Raw genomic sequence first — 15,991 nt, 5'->3', positions numbered from 1 at the left:
TGCAGTGTGTGTTCTGACCACTAGGTGGAGACTTTCAGCTAAATTAGTATCTGCCTAAGATCAGGAAGTGTTGAAGGAGCTGGATGGGTGGGCCAAACAAAAAAAAGGCCATAACTTGCAGTTAGCTGAGCTTTTGAGAGTTTGGAGGCATTTCGCAAAGTAGGATTTCTCTGTTACCTAGGTAAAAACTTAAGCCAAGTGTCAAGATTGTCCAATAGAAGAGGAGGTAGGGGACATTCTGCATGGTCTTCTCTTTTGGCTTAAGATGCTCAGATTACTAAGAAAGCCTGCTATTTGAGAGACACCCTGTTCTGTCATAGCAGCATCATGTGCAACTCCAGACTCATAATTGCTTGCTTGTTTAACCATGCCAAACATAGCACATCAATGGTGTGGGTCTGCTACCCTATTTGTGACATGTACCATTGTTGTGTAAGGCCACTCCTTCATCATGAGTGCAGACAGCACTATGTGCAGAGCCTTTGGACTTGCATTAGGATTCTCCATTTTGGTCCCCTTTCACCTCACTGACCCCACCCTTTTCCACCCACTTGGTCATGCCTGTCTGAGTTTCACCCAAAAAAAAAAAAAAAAAAAAAAAAAGTTAACCAGGGCTTGCCCCAAAGGATATGTAAGTGTCTGAAAAGGGGAGAGTGAGGAGGCAGGGAGGGAAAAAAAGAGAGGGAAGGAGAGGGAACAAGGGCGTTGCAGAGCTGTGTGCATATGCAGCTTGAGAACACATCAAGAGCTCCCTGAAAGGCTTGTCTGAAGAAGGCAAAATATTTTTTTTAAGCTGCTTGCTTCTGTGGGTTAAGCTTCGTGGACCAGAGCTTAACTGCTGCAGAACTTGCATCTAGTTGAGGTTTATATTTTTGCTCGTCATTGATCAAGTGTTATTACTTTGACTTAGTTTTTTGTTTGTTCCTGTCTTGGTAGTCCTCGTGTCAGGTAAGAACATTTATTATTGCTCTTGTTTTACATTTTTGTATCTTGAAACTTAAATCTTGTCCTTTTTCATGGAAGTCGTTCTGGCAGTGTAAAATAGACAGTTCAAAAATGCCAAAGAAAGATAAAATGGTCATGGAGAGTGGCAAAGAGTATGAAAGCAGAGAACATACTCATAAGGCTGCCGTTGTAGTCTGGCTGGATAGGCAAAGCAGTCTTGCTCTTTCCTCTCATTACATACACACTGTGGCTCAACACAGGCTTTGGGACGTGAAGTGCACAGTATTTAATTTCTTCCACCAAGATGACTGGCTGTGTTGCAACTGGGGTGAATGACGCCACAAGGCATTTTCCATGTCCTGTGCAACTTGTTATTCTGCTTGAAAAAGTCAAATTCCTATTTGATGTGTTTGAGTGATTCACTTATTCAAATGAATACAAAATTCTCAATATTTCTTTGCCTCTCATCTCTTGCTTCAGTCTGATTCTGCTCTCATAATCCCAACACCATTTTATGACTTAAGTCAATAATGTACCATATCCCAGTATCAAAATCTCACAATTTGACTTTTAAGTATTAGCTATGTGAATTTCAGTTAATAATACTTATGTAACCATGGAACCATAGTCAAATACCAAAACTAAGCTCATCACTCATGAGCATGTGCACTACTGAGAAGACTGTTCAGTTCAGTCATTCCTCAAGAGGTTACTATATATGTATATGTGTATGTATATATGTATATGTGTGTATGTATGTATGTGTGTGTATATATATATATATATATATATATAACACACACACTCATATATATATATACACACATACATACACACACACACACACATATATATATATATATATATATATATATATGTGTGTGTGTGTGTGTGTGTGTGTGTGTGTGTGTGTGTGTGTGTGTGTGTGTATGTATATATAAACTAATACTAATAAACTCAGTTTTTTTCCACTGACTAATAATAGTGATTTATGAGTCTGCTCAGGCTTCAGTAGGACCTTCTGTGTTTGTAAAGAAGCCTTTTGAGTTTTGAGCTAGAGTACACCTTTACATGTGTGCTGATTTTTTAAATATTTACTGAGCAAGCACTGATGATGTTTCATTGAAACATGGTAAGCATTCTAAATATATTCTCTAAAAAAAGGAAAAAACGTAACTATATTCTGAATACTATCTTTACAAAATGTAGCTTACACTGAATACAGATACTTAATTTTAGTATTTTGGATGGATGAATATGTACTTCAAATATTTGAACCCGTTGCATCTCGACCCTACTAATAATATGCTCAGCCATGATTTCGATTCATTGTATTGGATTCACCATTCCTTATGCTCACAATATTTTAACGACAATCGTGGTGTTGCAGCAGAATTAGAGCTGGGATGCAGGTAGTTTCACAGGAACAGATGTGATCTTGTAACAAGAACGTCTGGGGACAAGCATGAGAAATTTTGGGCTAAATGTGGGTGAGAACAAACTGTGAGAGTAGGAAATTTTTAAAACTAAACCAACACATCCATGATATTACTTACAAAAACACAGAGCCTCAAGTGTTCTATTGGTCTTAACGGGTCTACAGAGAAGAAACAAAGAAGTCCTGAACATTGTATTGCATAGGCTTTAATTGCAATTCCTTCTATCAAAAAGTACTAAGTTACCCTTTTGCGCTACAGAGAGAGCCATGAAGCAGTTGCAATATCAGGTTCAGCTCAGATTACCCTGAATGGGGGCAGTCATGGGCTGGAGGTTAGGGAACCAGCCTCGTGACTGGAAGGTCACCGGTTCGATCCCCAGAGCCGACAGCACATGACTGAGGTATCCTTGAGCAAGACACCTAACCCCCAACTGCTCCCCGGACGCTGCGCATTAGACTGCCCACCGCTCCGGGCAAGTGTGCTCACTGCCCCCTACTGTGTGTGTGCTCACTAGAGTGTATGTGGTGTTTCACTTCATGGATGGGTTAAATGCGGAGGTGAAATTTCCCTGCTGTGGGACTAATAAGGGTCTCTTAATACTTAATACTCTTAATGTCATTTAGTTCCAGCAAGTATGTAACTACATTTAATCGCACACAGATCGTGCCATTTGAACTTTTGCATTGTGATATTACAATACCACAGTGCATTGCTACAGCCCTAATCCTCTGTGATGGTCTTTTCTTAAAATTGTTTAGGTCTTTCACCAATCCAACTGGAGACTCATACTTAGTCCAGTCTTTGACTAAAACAATTTTAAGATTTTTTATTGTAATTTAGTCTAAGGCAACACTTAAGCTGCTTATAATAAACAACACTATTAAGGGTATTTTTACAACTTCTAAAGGTATACTGCTGTGTCACACCAATTAGAAGTATTATTATGATGCAGTTATCCTCATAGTGTGAGGCATATGTACAGATACATGCAGTAGATCACTGTCTGTGCTCTGGCTTCTGCAATGGTAATTGTTTACTCATTTCACATTCCACTGAGAGGCACTACTGGAAAACACATCTCACTCTTTTCAATATACGGAAATGAGCTACGTATGTGGACTGGTGTCTGTGTGTGTTTCCAAAGTGAACACCAACAGGCAAGCACAGACAATGCTCTTTGCTTAACCACTGGAGATTCCATTTTCAAAGGAAAAGTTGGAGAAAAAAATAGTGTAGTCATCTTACCAAAAAAAAAAAAAAAACTTAGCCTGGTTAAAAATAAATTCTACAGATCTTTCAAAAGATCTGCAAAATTCAGTAGCTCATATGTAGACAGTGTCATTCAGTGTGAAATTCAGCATTGTAGAGAAAAAAGGCCTACTTAGATTGCTATACAAAGTTGGGTGGTTGGGGGGGGGCAACAGTGCAAACATAACCATTTTATGTACTATTGAAAATGACCAGGGCTTACATTTCAATGTTGTGGGCACCAGAACAATTGTCACAATGTTATCACAACATAACCGTGTTTTCTGGGTAAATGGTTTTGATGTTTGGTTCCTATCACCAAAATTGTGAGTAATTCTGACTCTGTTTACCCAGAATAATGCATTTTGCATCAAAATGCTCTGAATTAATTCATTTACATTTTAATGATTAGATTATTCAAAAATTCAGAACTGCTGAAGTCTCTTTTGCCAATAATGCACTTCAATTCTTATGTTCCATCCTTTGTTCCCCACAGAAATTTAAAAGGCTGAGAAGAACATACCATAAAAGGAGAAAACCAAGATTTCAAACTGTAAAAAAGTAGTCATTATCACACAATCCTCTTTTACACTGAACCTTGGAGGCAGACCTACACATACAGCTTTTGTAAATACAGGAAAAAGGAGACAAACCTGCATAGGCATCACAGAGGAAACATAAACACACAGAGACAGGGTACAAAACAGACCCATAAATTAAGTGAGCAGAGCAAAACCACCATAAAGTCTCCACATAATGTCTCGCTGGGGGCGGAAAAATGTCAAGAAGACCCCTGAAGTGATTAGAACAGTTACAGAAGGCCTGAAGTCACTTTATCGAAAGAAGCTTCTGCCTATTGAGGAGTACTATGGTTTCCATGACTTCCACTCGCCAAGTCTGGAGGACGCTGACTTTGACAACAAACCTATGGTGCTAGTTGTTGGTCAGTACTCTACAGGAAAGACCACCTTCATCAAGTAAGATCTGTAACTGTTTAAAGTTCTATTCAAAGAACAAAAAAACTGAAAATAAAACACTACCTGACAGACAAAGAGAGAAAATTATATTGGTGCTATTTAATTAAAACTAAGGCATTTTAATTATTCTGCCCTTCAGCACAGTTCTGAATTAGGCTGGAGGCATGTTCCACATGTGTTAAGATAACCTTAACTTTTCCCAGGTACTTGTTGGAGCAAGATGTACCTGGAAGCCGTGTGGGACCAGAGCCTACTACAGACAGCTTTACTGCTATCATGCATGGTGAAGTGGAGGGGCTAATCCCTGGAAATGCTCTCATTGTGGACCCCAACAAGCCCTTCCGCAAACTCAACCCTTTCGGAAACACCTTCCTCAACAGGTAAATAATGGTAAATACTGCACGCAGAGCTCACAGCTAGGCTTCTGGCTTCTGTTTCTGGCTTCAAGGTTGTGGAGTGACTTTCAGAGAAAAAAAACAGATTAGTATCCGTATCGGCAAAGAAAATGTGGCATCGTGCCATCTCTAGTAAGCTGGAGTGCAAGATAGAAAGGGAAGGTGAAAAAGAATGTGTCACCTGAACTCTGCTAGTAAAACACAAGCAGGGTAAAGAGCGAGAAGTAAGAAAAAAAACGGTGCTTCTTTTTTTTTTTTTTTTTTTGCTCTATGGAATCTCAAGTGTCCGTGCCAAATTTCTGAGGGAGGAGGGACTCTCCTTATTTGTGGAAAAATGGAGTAGGGGAGAGACATCACGAGAGAGCTTGCTGAAAGCTGGCGCACAGCTTTCACCAAGAGCTGCAATGCTTGGCATTTATAAAGGAATTTCACCCCTTTTTTGTTTTAATTTTTTTTGCAAAATGTCTTTATAATTCAAACATTAAGATTTAAACATACTCATTCAGAGTGGTTTGATGTGAAATGGGCTGTTGTAGAGAAACTTGTTGCCACCATAGAATTGTTCACTGTGGTCTTGATTAGAATGTTCAAAGCTTTTGATACATCTAAAATCTGCCTCAGAGTTATTGCATGAAGTACTAACAAATATGTTGTCTGACATAGACATTGTTATACAATAGCATACTATAATCTTTTGGTCTAAAGTTAAAATAGTACGGTAAAAAACTTAAGTTAAAATAGTCCCCAAATCACGACCCTTGGTTCCTATCACAACCATTTTAAACAAATCCAATTTAATATGTGTCTCTTGAATCTTTTATTTTTTATTTTGTTATTTTTAATTCTGCATCATTGCAGGTTTTTAAATACACCATGCTATTAAAAACACTGGATTATTTTGCTGTTACAATGAAATATAAAAAAAAAATTCCATCAATACTATATGAATCAATACTATATGAAACCAGGACAATTCAGCAAGCTCTTTATAAACGTTGTTCCCACCTTTCCTCCTGAGCTCTGGTAAGCTAACTATGCCAGACAGGAGCTGCATAGAATGAAGCAGTTAATATTAAACCACTCTGATTTATTTTAGTTACATCCAGGCAATTGAATTGTGCAAAAATGCTGAAAAACAGGATAATTCCCCTTTAAGAGGATCAACATTTACCTATGCCAGGTCTACAGGGAGGCAGGCATGATGAAGTCAGAGACATTACTTTTAGTCTGAAAGCTCTCCTGGAAAAAGGCCTCCACTTCATGGAAGTAATTTGCCTGTAAACTCTTTCTGCAAGTCATATAGCCTCACAACTAAATTGAATATCTGAAGTAGCTGGAGAAATTTTAGGATAGTTAATAAATAGCTTGTAGACTAGCTAATTTCATAATCTCTTTGAGTAACTGCAGTTTTTTTATGCTCTGAAGTGCCTTGATAGTGATTGGCTGAAATCAGATTTTTTTTTCTGCTCTCTGAGGGTGTGTTTTTTTTTTTTTGGAGTATGTTTTGAGAATGTCGCTTCTTTGACTTCCTGCTGTGGGAATTTTTGACTCATTATACCCATTTACTGCAGGAAGTGGCTGTGTTGTTCTAAGCGTCTGATCATTAGAGAACCATATTGTTTGATTCTGGCAGCACTGGTCATTTTCCTTCAGGAAGCCCCTGTGCTTTTGGAGCACCACTTCCACACAATGGACTTGGGAGGGGTGCAGCCCAAGGTCTGCACATTAGATCACTTCACGCAGCCATGATACAGGAGCACTGGAAACTTCTGTGTAGCTCAAACTCTTTCCAAAGTTCTTTAGGGTATGACTGTTCTGCTTTCAGTTTTTAATGAATTTTTAATGCATTTTAGGCTTTGTCCTTTTCACACCATTTTTTTTCAGAATCAAATAAAAAAGAAGCTTGAGTCTGAAGGAAAAAAACTAATATATGGTGTTTTGTGTTGTTCCAACTCACTGTGCAAAGGCTATGCAATAATTTAAAAGTCCAAGACTCAGGTTGGAGTTAGGATGGTTATTGAACCATGTTATACGTCTTTATGTTGAAGGTCCAGCTGGATGTTTAAACTGGCACAGTTCTGTTGATTACATTTTTTATCATTTTTATGCTTGAAATCATCCAGCAATATGGTGATGCAATATACTTTAAAAAGCTTGAAATCTCAGGATTCAATTCCTGCAAAATATTATATGATCTGTTATTCACAGCAGCTACAATTGTCTCATTGGCAAGATAAGCACTCTAAGACAACATCCATAATCCAAAGCATGTGGTCTTCATAATGCAGCAAGAGTCAGAGATCAGTTTAGACATCAAGGAGTCAGATGGAAATAAACTCCATTCTAGCCTCTGCAGCTCCATGTTAGTAATTCAATACTAAACATATATGATGTTCAGTTGGAGGAAAAAAACAAGAGTGTGACCAAGATCGTGACTTTAGCCCAAATTATGTGGGAACAGTGCTCCTTTTACTTTGGGTGTGCATTTAGACAAAAATGGGGTGACGGTCAAAATGCACAATGAACATTTTACTGGTGAAAAATTTATGACAATAATTAAATATTCAAATACATCCCCAGAAGACACATCTGTCACCAAGTATTGACTGTATTTTTTTATTTTTTTTATTTTTTAATTCTTTAATTCTTTTAACATGCTTGTAACCAGATTCCTCCACATGGGGAAGGGGTCTGAGGCACAATTGATGTTACAAAATGTCTTCCAAATCTCTAAATTCCTAAAACATTCACAATGAAGCTTTAAAAAAAGTTAAACTATTTTGAATTGTCAGAGAAAAGACTGTTTAATATTTTTTACTGAAATTATGTAATGAGACCACTTGTATATAAAATAAATACCATATTTCTATAGTTCAATATTCAGGAAATAAGAGGAAAAAAAGAGGAAATAAAGACTACACTGTGCCTCCATGACAAGTGTTAAGAGTTTATATTTTGTCACTGAATACAAAACAAGTTCTCCCTGTGTTTCCTTAGATTTCAGTGTGCACAGCTGCCCAACCAGGTTCTGGAGAGCATCAGTATCATCGACACTCCTGGCATCCTGTCTGGAGCCAAACAGAAAGTGAGCCGAGGTGAGGCCAGCACTAAAGGTGAGGAGAGGGGACGGGGATCAGGGGAAGATGATGACACCCATCCCACAGTAATTGCACCCATTCTCCTTAGTCACCTGCACCCTGCTAATCCTCTCTCCTGCACATCATCAACCACTTCCAGAGATTTTTTTTGCTTGTTATGCATCAGCAATGTGTTAAGTGCCTTATGATTTTTGTCCTTTTGTTGCTGGAAAAACTCCAAGTAAGTAATGCAATTGTAATAGCACACATTGTAAAGGATGACAAAAAGTCAGTGGTGGACAAAGTATAAAAATGAATAAAAACTTACTTGGGTAGAAGCAGGTGATCTACATTTATTTGATTTAAATTAGAATTCTGTGTATTTTTCAATATTTTTCGCATAATAAAATGGTTAAGTAAATAAAGCTGTATCAGAATTGTTCAAAGCGATGGTGACAGGAACCAGACATCTGAAGCATTTAATGCTACCTCACAGCAAGTTATTGCATCAAATACTTATAAATATGATGTATGTTGTCTGAGACATAGTTTTACAATAGTTTTGAGAGAAAGCTGTGGAATAAAACACATTTATAAAATTTACGTACTTTTTAAGGCAATTATCCACATTACATGTGAATGCAGAAAGACAAGTGTATTTTGATCAGTAAATAAAATGGCTATATTTTCATTATACACATTGCAATTCCAGTCACCAGCACTGCAAAGAAATCTGAGTTGATAAATTTCTCTATAAGGCACCATTTCATGTCATTTTCAGCAGACTTATCTGGCCATAGACATGAACAACACAGTTCTCCTAAATAGAAAGTACTATTTAATTAAAGTACCTTAATCAAGAAAAAACATATATGTATGGATCTACCAAATTTAAAACTTTTAACTGACTTGACTTTTAACTTAAGACTAAAATCTTTTTGCTTTAAGTAGCCCTATACCTTTTTGTGTTCATTTTATTTAAATAAATGTGTCAACATCCGTGTGAATATCTGCATACTAAACTGTTTTTAAAAGTAATAAGTAAGGCTATTTCTACAATTCAATAACATTTCTGCAATTACTCAGCTACAGATTTTTGCACTTGGTCCACAGCTGCAAAATGTTTAGTTTTGGGGATATTTGTGAATGCCTTGTCGTGTACTCCAAAATAAACAGCATAACTAGAAGAAATGAAGAAAGAATGCTTTTCTCACTCTCCCTTTCAATCTGTACCCATTTTAACATCACAGATTTTATGCATGATCCTAGATATATACCTGGAAATAGCATGTAGTACTTAGATGTTAAACGGACTCCTGATGTAACCTTTCCCAAAATGCTAGGCTAAACCAGAACCAGATGAGACCTCTTACAGAATAAGACCCATATTCACATTGTAGACACCACCAAGTGATTACAGCCATATATGCCTCACATATTTGTGTGTCTGAAAACAGCTGGAATACATTTGACACACTGGAAGAGAGAAGCATGAAAGTGTGACATTTAGAAAGTGGGAATGAAGGAATGTAGAAGCAGGGAAAAGATGTAGGGATGAAAGAAGGGTTGCAAAGAGGTGGAGTGAGAGATATAAGGCATTCAGTTTTAATCTGGTGAAGAATGAATGTTCTAGGCTTGGACATGGTTCTAGATTAGGTGGCAAACAATACTGTGCAAAAGTCAAAGACCACTTATTAATTTATTTAATTCCCCATCTAAAAGGCCATTACATTACATATTTTCAGTAGTTTGGAGATTACTTTTGAGGATATTAGAATTCCTATAATCCACATGCTCATGGAAAGGGAAAATGAAAGAAAATTGGTTTTCCACAATTGGTGTCTTAAAAAATTACTAAAAGAAAACATTTGACCCCTAGTAACTGGGTTAGACCTTGTAAACCACAAACTGCCATCATCAGGGTTGTACGTAAAGCTTTGATCAAGAGATCAAGCTCTACTCTTACAATTGAATGCAATTATCATTGAATGTGTTTAGAATAACTTGGATTGTGAGAAGCAGAAAGTTGGCTGGTCAAAGAAATCTGCCAAGATATTTTTCCACACCTCTTAAGTTCAGTTTTCAGCCAACTTTGAAGACTGAATTTAAGAGGTGTGGAAAATATCTCGGCAAATTTCTTTGAAAAACTTAAGAATGTAAGCCGAGATAAAGGCAATACTGAAAAATGTGATGTTATGTTTAATTGCTTGGGTTATTAAATATATATTCTCTGCTTTATGAATTGAAAAAAACTTATTTGCTGCAATTGACTGGAAATATATGAAGCATGGTCTCTTACATTTGCATAGTACTGTAGCATCAGCCATTGAAAGGTCCTTTGGGAAAATTATTCTTCCATGGCTCCAAAGAACCCTTTTTGTCACATTTGCAAAAGACCTATTCATATGCAAAGATGTTATCACTTTATTTCTCTTTTTTTCCCTTCTTTTCTATTTTGATAGGCTATGACTTCCCAGCTGTCTTACGCTGGTTTGCTGAACGTGTGGACAGGATCATCCTTCTATTTGATGCCCACAAGCTGGAGATTTCTGATGAGTTTTCAGAGGCCATAGGTGCTCTGAGAGGCAATGAGGACAAACTGCGTGTGGTGCTCAACAAGGCTGACATGGTTGGAACTCAGCAGCTGATGCGTGTGTATGGGGCACTCATGTGGTCTCTGGGGAAAGTTTTTGGCACCCCTGAGGTTCTGAGAGTGTACATTGGATCATTCTGGTCCGAACCCCTCATGGTCCCGGATAACCGAAAGCTGTTTGAGCTGGAAGAGGAGGACCTGTTTGCTGACATTCAGAACCTGCCCCGCAATGCTGCACTCCGCAAGCTCAATGATTTGGTCAAGAGAGCTCGTCTTGTGAGGGTAAACTATTTTGAGGCAAACATTCTGTTGACAACAGTTGCATGGTCATTAGTTAGATACAGTATCATGGGCCTGTGGCGCTTGTGTATATAGATACCTTGTGCTTGTTAAATAGCCTGTAATTTATATCTATTTAGAGGCATGCAGTAAGCATTGTGTATTTTTGTTGTCGTATTTTATGTCATGTTAAAATGGCTTGCATAGTACAAAACTGACACTTTTCTAATGTTCATTTCACAGGTCCATGCTCACATAATTAGTTATCTGAAGCAGGAGATGCCATCTGTCTTCAGGAAGGACAATAAGAAGAAAAACCTGATCTACCAGCTGCCAGTCATCTTCTCCAAGATCCAGCTGCAACATCACATTTCCCCTGGAGATTTCCCTGAGTGTGCCAAGATGCAGGTCAGTGCAAGCTAAAAGCATTTGGTGTTGCTCATACAAAGAGTGTGACATGAGGCCTTTCAGTGTGCCTTAGGCCAGAATTTTCCAACCCTCATCCTGGAGTTCTGCTGCACTGTGCATTTAGTGTTTTCCTTACTCTCAAACACAAACATTTTAAATTTATGAAGGGGTTGTTTATTCACTGATGAGTTGGGTTGGATGTGTTAGAGCAGGGAAAACACTGAAATGTGCAGTGACAACAATGTTTGATAAAGTTATTATTATCCCCTTTAATCTCAAGTATTTCACAGGTATGTAATGTGATGCTTTTGTTCATTACAGCCCCATTTTTAGAAAAGCTTGAAAAAATATATATATTATTCTTGTTCACAGTTGCGACCGGTGGGAAACTACAGGTCAGTTATACCTAATTACACAAGAAATTAAAAAGTAAAATTAACTGAAGTGATAAACATGAACAATGAGACAGCATAGTGATATATTGATAGAAATTTTGGATGTAGTTTTATTGGGTTGTCATGTTCTATCATGTCCAAAAACAAAGTCAAACTCTTTAAAGACTGTGTGCATGAAAAATGGTAATGTGTTGTAATATGTATTCCTTATTGCTTTCATAGAGCTATGATGCAGAAATTATATTTCACAGGTGCATGCTTGAAGTAAAGACATTCAGATGTGAAGTTTTGAGTTAAATTACGTTTTGTTATGAAATTTTTACTTTACAAATTAATTTAGTCATTTTCATTATGGCATTTTCAGCAAACTGTAATACATCTCTATATGTTTGCTGAGTGTAATATATTGTAAGATTTAAAAAATACATAAAATATAAAGTGCGCATTAATTTTGCAATGGCCACATGTTGTCTTGATTTTTTACCCCTATATATTGAATATAGCAAATAAACACTAATAGTACATTAAATATATAGAAGTGTGTAGAGGATGTATACTCGTCCTCACTTAGATTATCAAAAAAGCATGCAACAACCCAGGCCGCCCACACATTTATATATGACTGAAGCGCTGGTTTTGTTGCACGCACCGAAACATTTGCATATGAAATCTAGACAACCATTTCTTTTGCAGTTTACTGTTCAGTAGAATAGGCTCCAGCAACCCCCGCAACCCAGAAGGAGAAGCGGTTTAGAAGATTGCCAACATTATACCTTAGGTCTGTAGGAAATGAGGTTTCTCCCCACCTCTCTGCTACAGTCAGTGACTTAACACAACTGTACTTAAATTTGCCTTATTCAGAATCTTCTCTTTTGCACTACCCCAAACAGTAAAAATAAATAAAAGTAATTCAGTTAATGCTGCTACTACTAAATGCACTGTTGAAGGGGCCAATGTAGGTCAACAGCATTATACTAACTGGCATTTTTCGATGAAATATTATTTTAAACGTTATTTAAAACTTCTGTCCTCCTTGTTTTCTTTTTAAGGAACTGCTCGCAGGTCATGACTTCACAAAGTTCAAGTCCCTGAAACCAAACATGATGGCTATGCTGGATGAACTGCTGTCTACTGACATTGCCAAGCTAATGCCCCTTCTCAGGCAGGAGGAGCTGGAGGCAGGGGTCCAACCTGGAGTCCAAGGTGGGGCTTTCTTGGGGACCCGAGCAGGGCCCTTTGTGGAGGGTGACCCTTTTGGCGAGAAAGTTGAAGAAGATGGTGAGGATGGCGAATCAGAAGAGGATTGGATTGTGACTAAGGACAAGCCCAAGTATGATGAGATTTTCTACAACTTAGCACCCAATGAAGGCAAGCTGAGTGGCACCAAAGCCAAAGACTGGATGGTGAGCACACGGCTGCCCAATTCTGTGCTGGGCCGCATCTGGAAGCTGTCAGATGTTGATCGGGATGGCATGCTGGATGATGAGGAGTTTGCCCTGGCTAGCCACCTGATTGAGGTGAAGCTTGAGGGGCATGGCCTGCCGCCTGAGTTACCCGCTCGTCTGGTGCCTCCATCCAAGCGCAGACACAAAGGTTCTGATGCCTAGACAATACAAAATGCCCATGAGGGATACTAGATGGCTTTCTTGTTGGAATGCATATACAGATAGGAACAGTCATACTGAGATGCTCACCTGTAAGGCAGATTGTTGCATTTACTCTCTCTTACTTCCAAATGCACTTAATCATAAAAAGCTTTAAGATCCTAAACCAGCTCTGAGCAGGTACATTAACTGGGACAAATTTGGAGTTACTGAGTTAAAAATAACATTTTAATGAGCAAGGTCTTACAAAAATGTTTGGAAGACAGCGCTGGTCTGGAATCATCATCTTGATCAATGAATGCTTGTGAATGTACATGCAAGCAGTAAAACAGTAACAATTTTTTTACTTCCCAGGAGAGGCAGACCAAGCCTTCATGTCTGAATCCAGATATGCATTGAGACAGGGAAACTGTCTAGAGGTCTACACTGTTTTTTACCTTCAGAGCTATAGGTCTCACCTTACTGCCGCTATGCATCTACACCTACTTTCTCCTGTGCGTCTCTGTCCCCAGTTATCAGTTTTTCTTTTGCTGTAAAATTTGAAACATTTAAAAGACTAATTCGAATAACAAATATAAATTTCAAAATACAAAAAGGGTATTTGGAAAATGTATGCATGTATATAAGAGTCAACCACAAATATCTTGGAAAAAAGAAAGTATTTGCCCTGAGAAATGGCAAAGAAAAAAGTTTTTTTATATTAGTTAAATTACAGAATGTGCTTTAGAAGTCTGATTATGTTCACATGCCTTTTTAGTGTAAAAAAAGTGAATATTAGAATGTGAAATGTACTCCAGCACTTGAAAGGGTGGCATAATCTTCAGCTTTTAAGTTCTGTTTAAGGTAGTTTATAACTCTTATGAAAAATCTGACATTTGCCTTTCTGTGCATGATGAATTCATGACCTTTAAAATTAAAAAATATATGTACTTTGTGCTTCTGATATTTTTTTTCTTTTTCATTTAGGCATATTTTTGTTATTTTTATATTGAACTCTTCACATACTATGAATGAATGTTCCATGTATGTAAATTTAGAATCATGTCAAAGATTTTAAAGAAAGAAAAGGATTTTACTGACTACTGTGCACAATTTTACCAATTGCTTCAATGTTAACCATTGCTATAACACCAAATAAACTGTGCTGACTTGAGATCTTCCTGTTTTTACTTATGCTTTTTCAGTCTTCAGCTGAGCTTTTCATAAATCTTCTGTACCATACAGTATGTGGAAAGAGGCCACCTTTAAGTTATTCATTCAACTTTAGGAAACAAGCAGAGACACAGAAGCCTCAACATTTTTCAGCATGTAATGTGTCCATTTAGCCTTTATTACAGCTTCCATTCTTCCATGCAGGAGATTTGCTTTCAGTTTTTAAAAAAAACTGCAGAGGTATTTTTGTTCACTTCCTCATGATACACTAATTACAAATGTAGATTGATCAGTCCATAATAAATTACTCCACTAATATAAGATTTTTGGTGTTCTAGTGAAACAATCTTTTTTTTAGTTACTTTTCTCAGTAATGGCTTTTTGATAACTACACATTCTTTCAGACCCATAGTGTTGAGATGGAATGATCTGACGAAAGGATGGACAGAAACACCTGTGGATCTTTTAGATCTGAAACAAGAGTGGAGTTTGATTTTCTCAACTCTTTCAAAAATGAAAGCTTTGTTTACTGTTTATGCAGTAGTTTTGGTGGTCTGTCTTGCACTGTTCAAAGGGTAATATAGAGTTAGTGATACCTTTGGAAACAGCTTTTGTTGGGAAGTCTTTTCTTCAATTTAATTTTAGAAGAATGGAAGAAACTAAAAGGCGGTCTCTGACATTTGAAATGTATTGTATTAGTTTTATGGCATCATAAACAACAGTGCATTTATCTGAGCCTTGTAAAATAAAGTTTTTAAATTAGTGCCCCTCATTTATGTTGTACATGGACAAATGACTTAAGAGCTACATTATATTACCATCAAATTTAGCTGCATTAAAATGTTAATGTGAGTTTACAAACCAGGGCATATAGAAACATGGTACAAGAACTTGCACATAAAGGGTTATTCTCCTCCTCACATATGCTGCGCAGTTGGTTTCATGGTGACAGCTCCGATAAACAGTGAGTCACAGTCATCCATGCCAAAACCCCATACCACCATTTTCCATTTTCCAGTGTAATCCATGTTAGCTCCCCCACTCATGTACTCTCTCAAACATAGAGCCTTTTTTAATGCCATTAACACTTCTTAAAGCTTACATGACAACTATGTGATTTTCCTTCTCTTTAAACTGTTTGGAGCCATCAACTGTTTAAATGCATTTTATTATGCTCACGTGTGTATATACTGTGTTAAGTGTGTGCATGTGAGATGTTCCGAGCGAAAGTTGGTCTCTCCCTACCCCTCTCCTGCACTCTTTCATGGAAAGAAACACAAATGAGAAACAGGCAAACCATCCATTCCTCTACACTCACTAGTTGCAGTGTGACTCACATGTGAAGAATGTAGTGGGCTGGGCTGCAAAGTTATTAATATCTCTTTCCTAAGGTCCGCTAAGTTTCCTAAGGCCCAAGCATACTCCTTAAACATTATATCTTGGTGAAAGGAGTTAACAACATCTCCCTATTTGGAATTT

The 15,991-nt window shown here is 37.5% G+C and overlaps 1 protein-coding gene across 2 annotated transcripts; it reads left to right on the top strand.

The window, feature by feature from the left end:
- Window positions 1-662: 662 nt before the first annotated feature.
- ehd2b (EH-domain containing 2b) lies at window positions 663-14,513 on the top strand. Of its 2 annotated transcripts, none has more exons than XM_017685685.2 (7): window positions 663-948; window positions 4,129-4,609; window positions 4,813-4,989; window positions 8,002-8,099; window positions 10,544-10,956; window positions 11,197-11,361; window positions 12,806-14,513. In XM_017685685.2, exons 2-7 carry the CDS (start codon window positions 4,389-4,391, stop codon window positions 13,361-13,363), a joined length of 1,632 nt encoding a protein of 543 aa, XP_017541174.1. In that variant the 5' UTR covers window positions 663-948; window positions 4,129-4,388; the 3' UTR covers window positions 13,364-14,513. The 2 variants fall into 2 exon arrangements, with proteins under 2 accessions (XP_017541174.1, XP_017541173.1); XM_017685684.2 differs by having other exon boundaries at window positions 664-948; window positions 8,002-8,117.
- The last annotated feature ends 1,478 nt before the right edge of the window (window positions 14,514-15,991 follow it).

This window comes from Pygocentrus nattereri, chromosome 7 (assembly GCF_015220715.1).
Source record: "Pygocentrus nattereri isolate fPygNat1 chromosome 7, fPygNat1.pri, whole genome shotgun sequence".
In the NCBI taxonomy this organism is placed as follows: Eukaryota; Metazoa; Chordata; class Actinopteri; order Characiformes; family Serrasalmidae; genus Pygocentrus; species Pygocentrus nattereri.
This window is presented reverse-complemented; position numbering and strand designations above follow the sequence as displayed.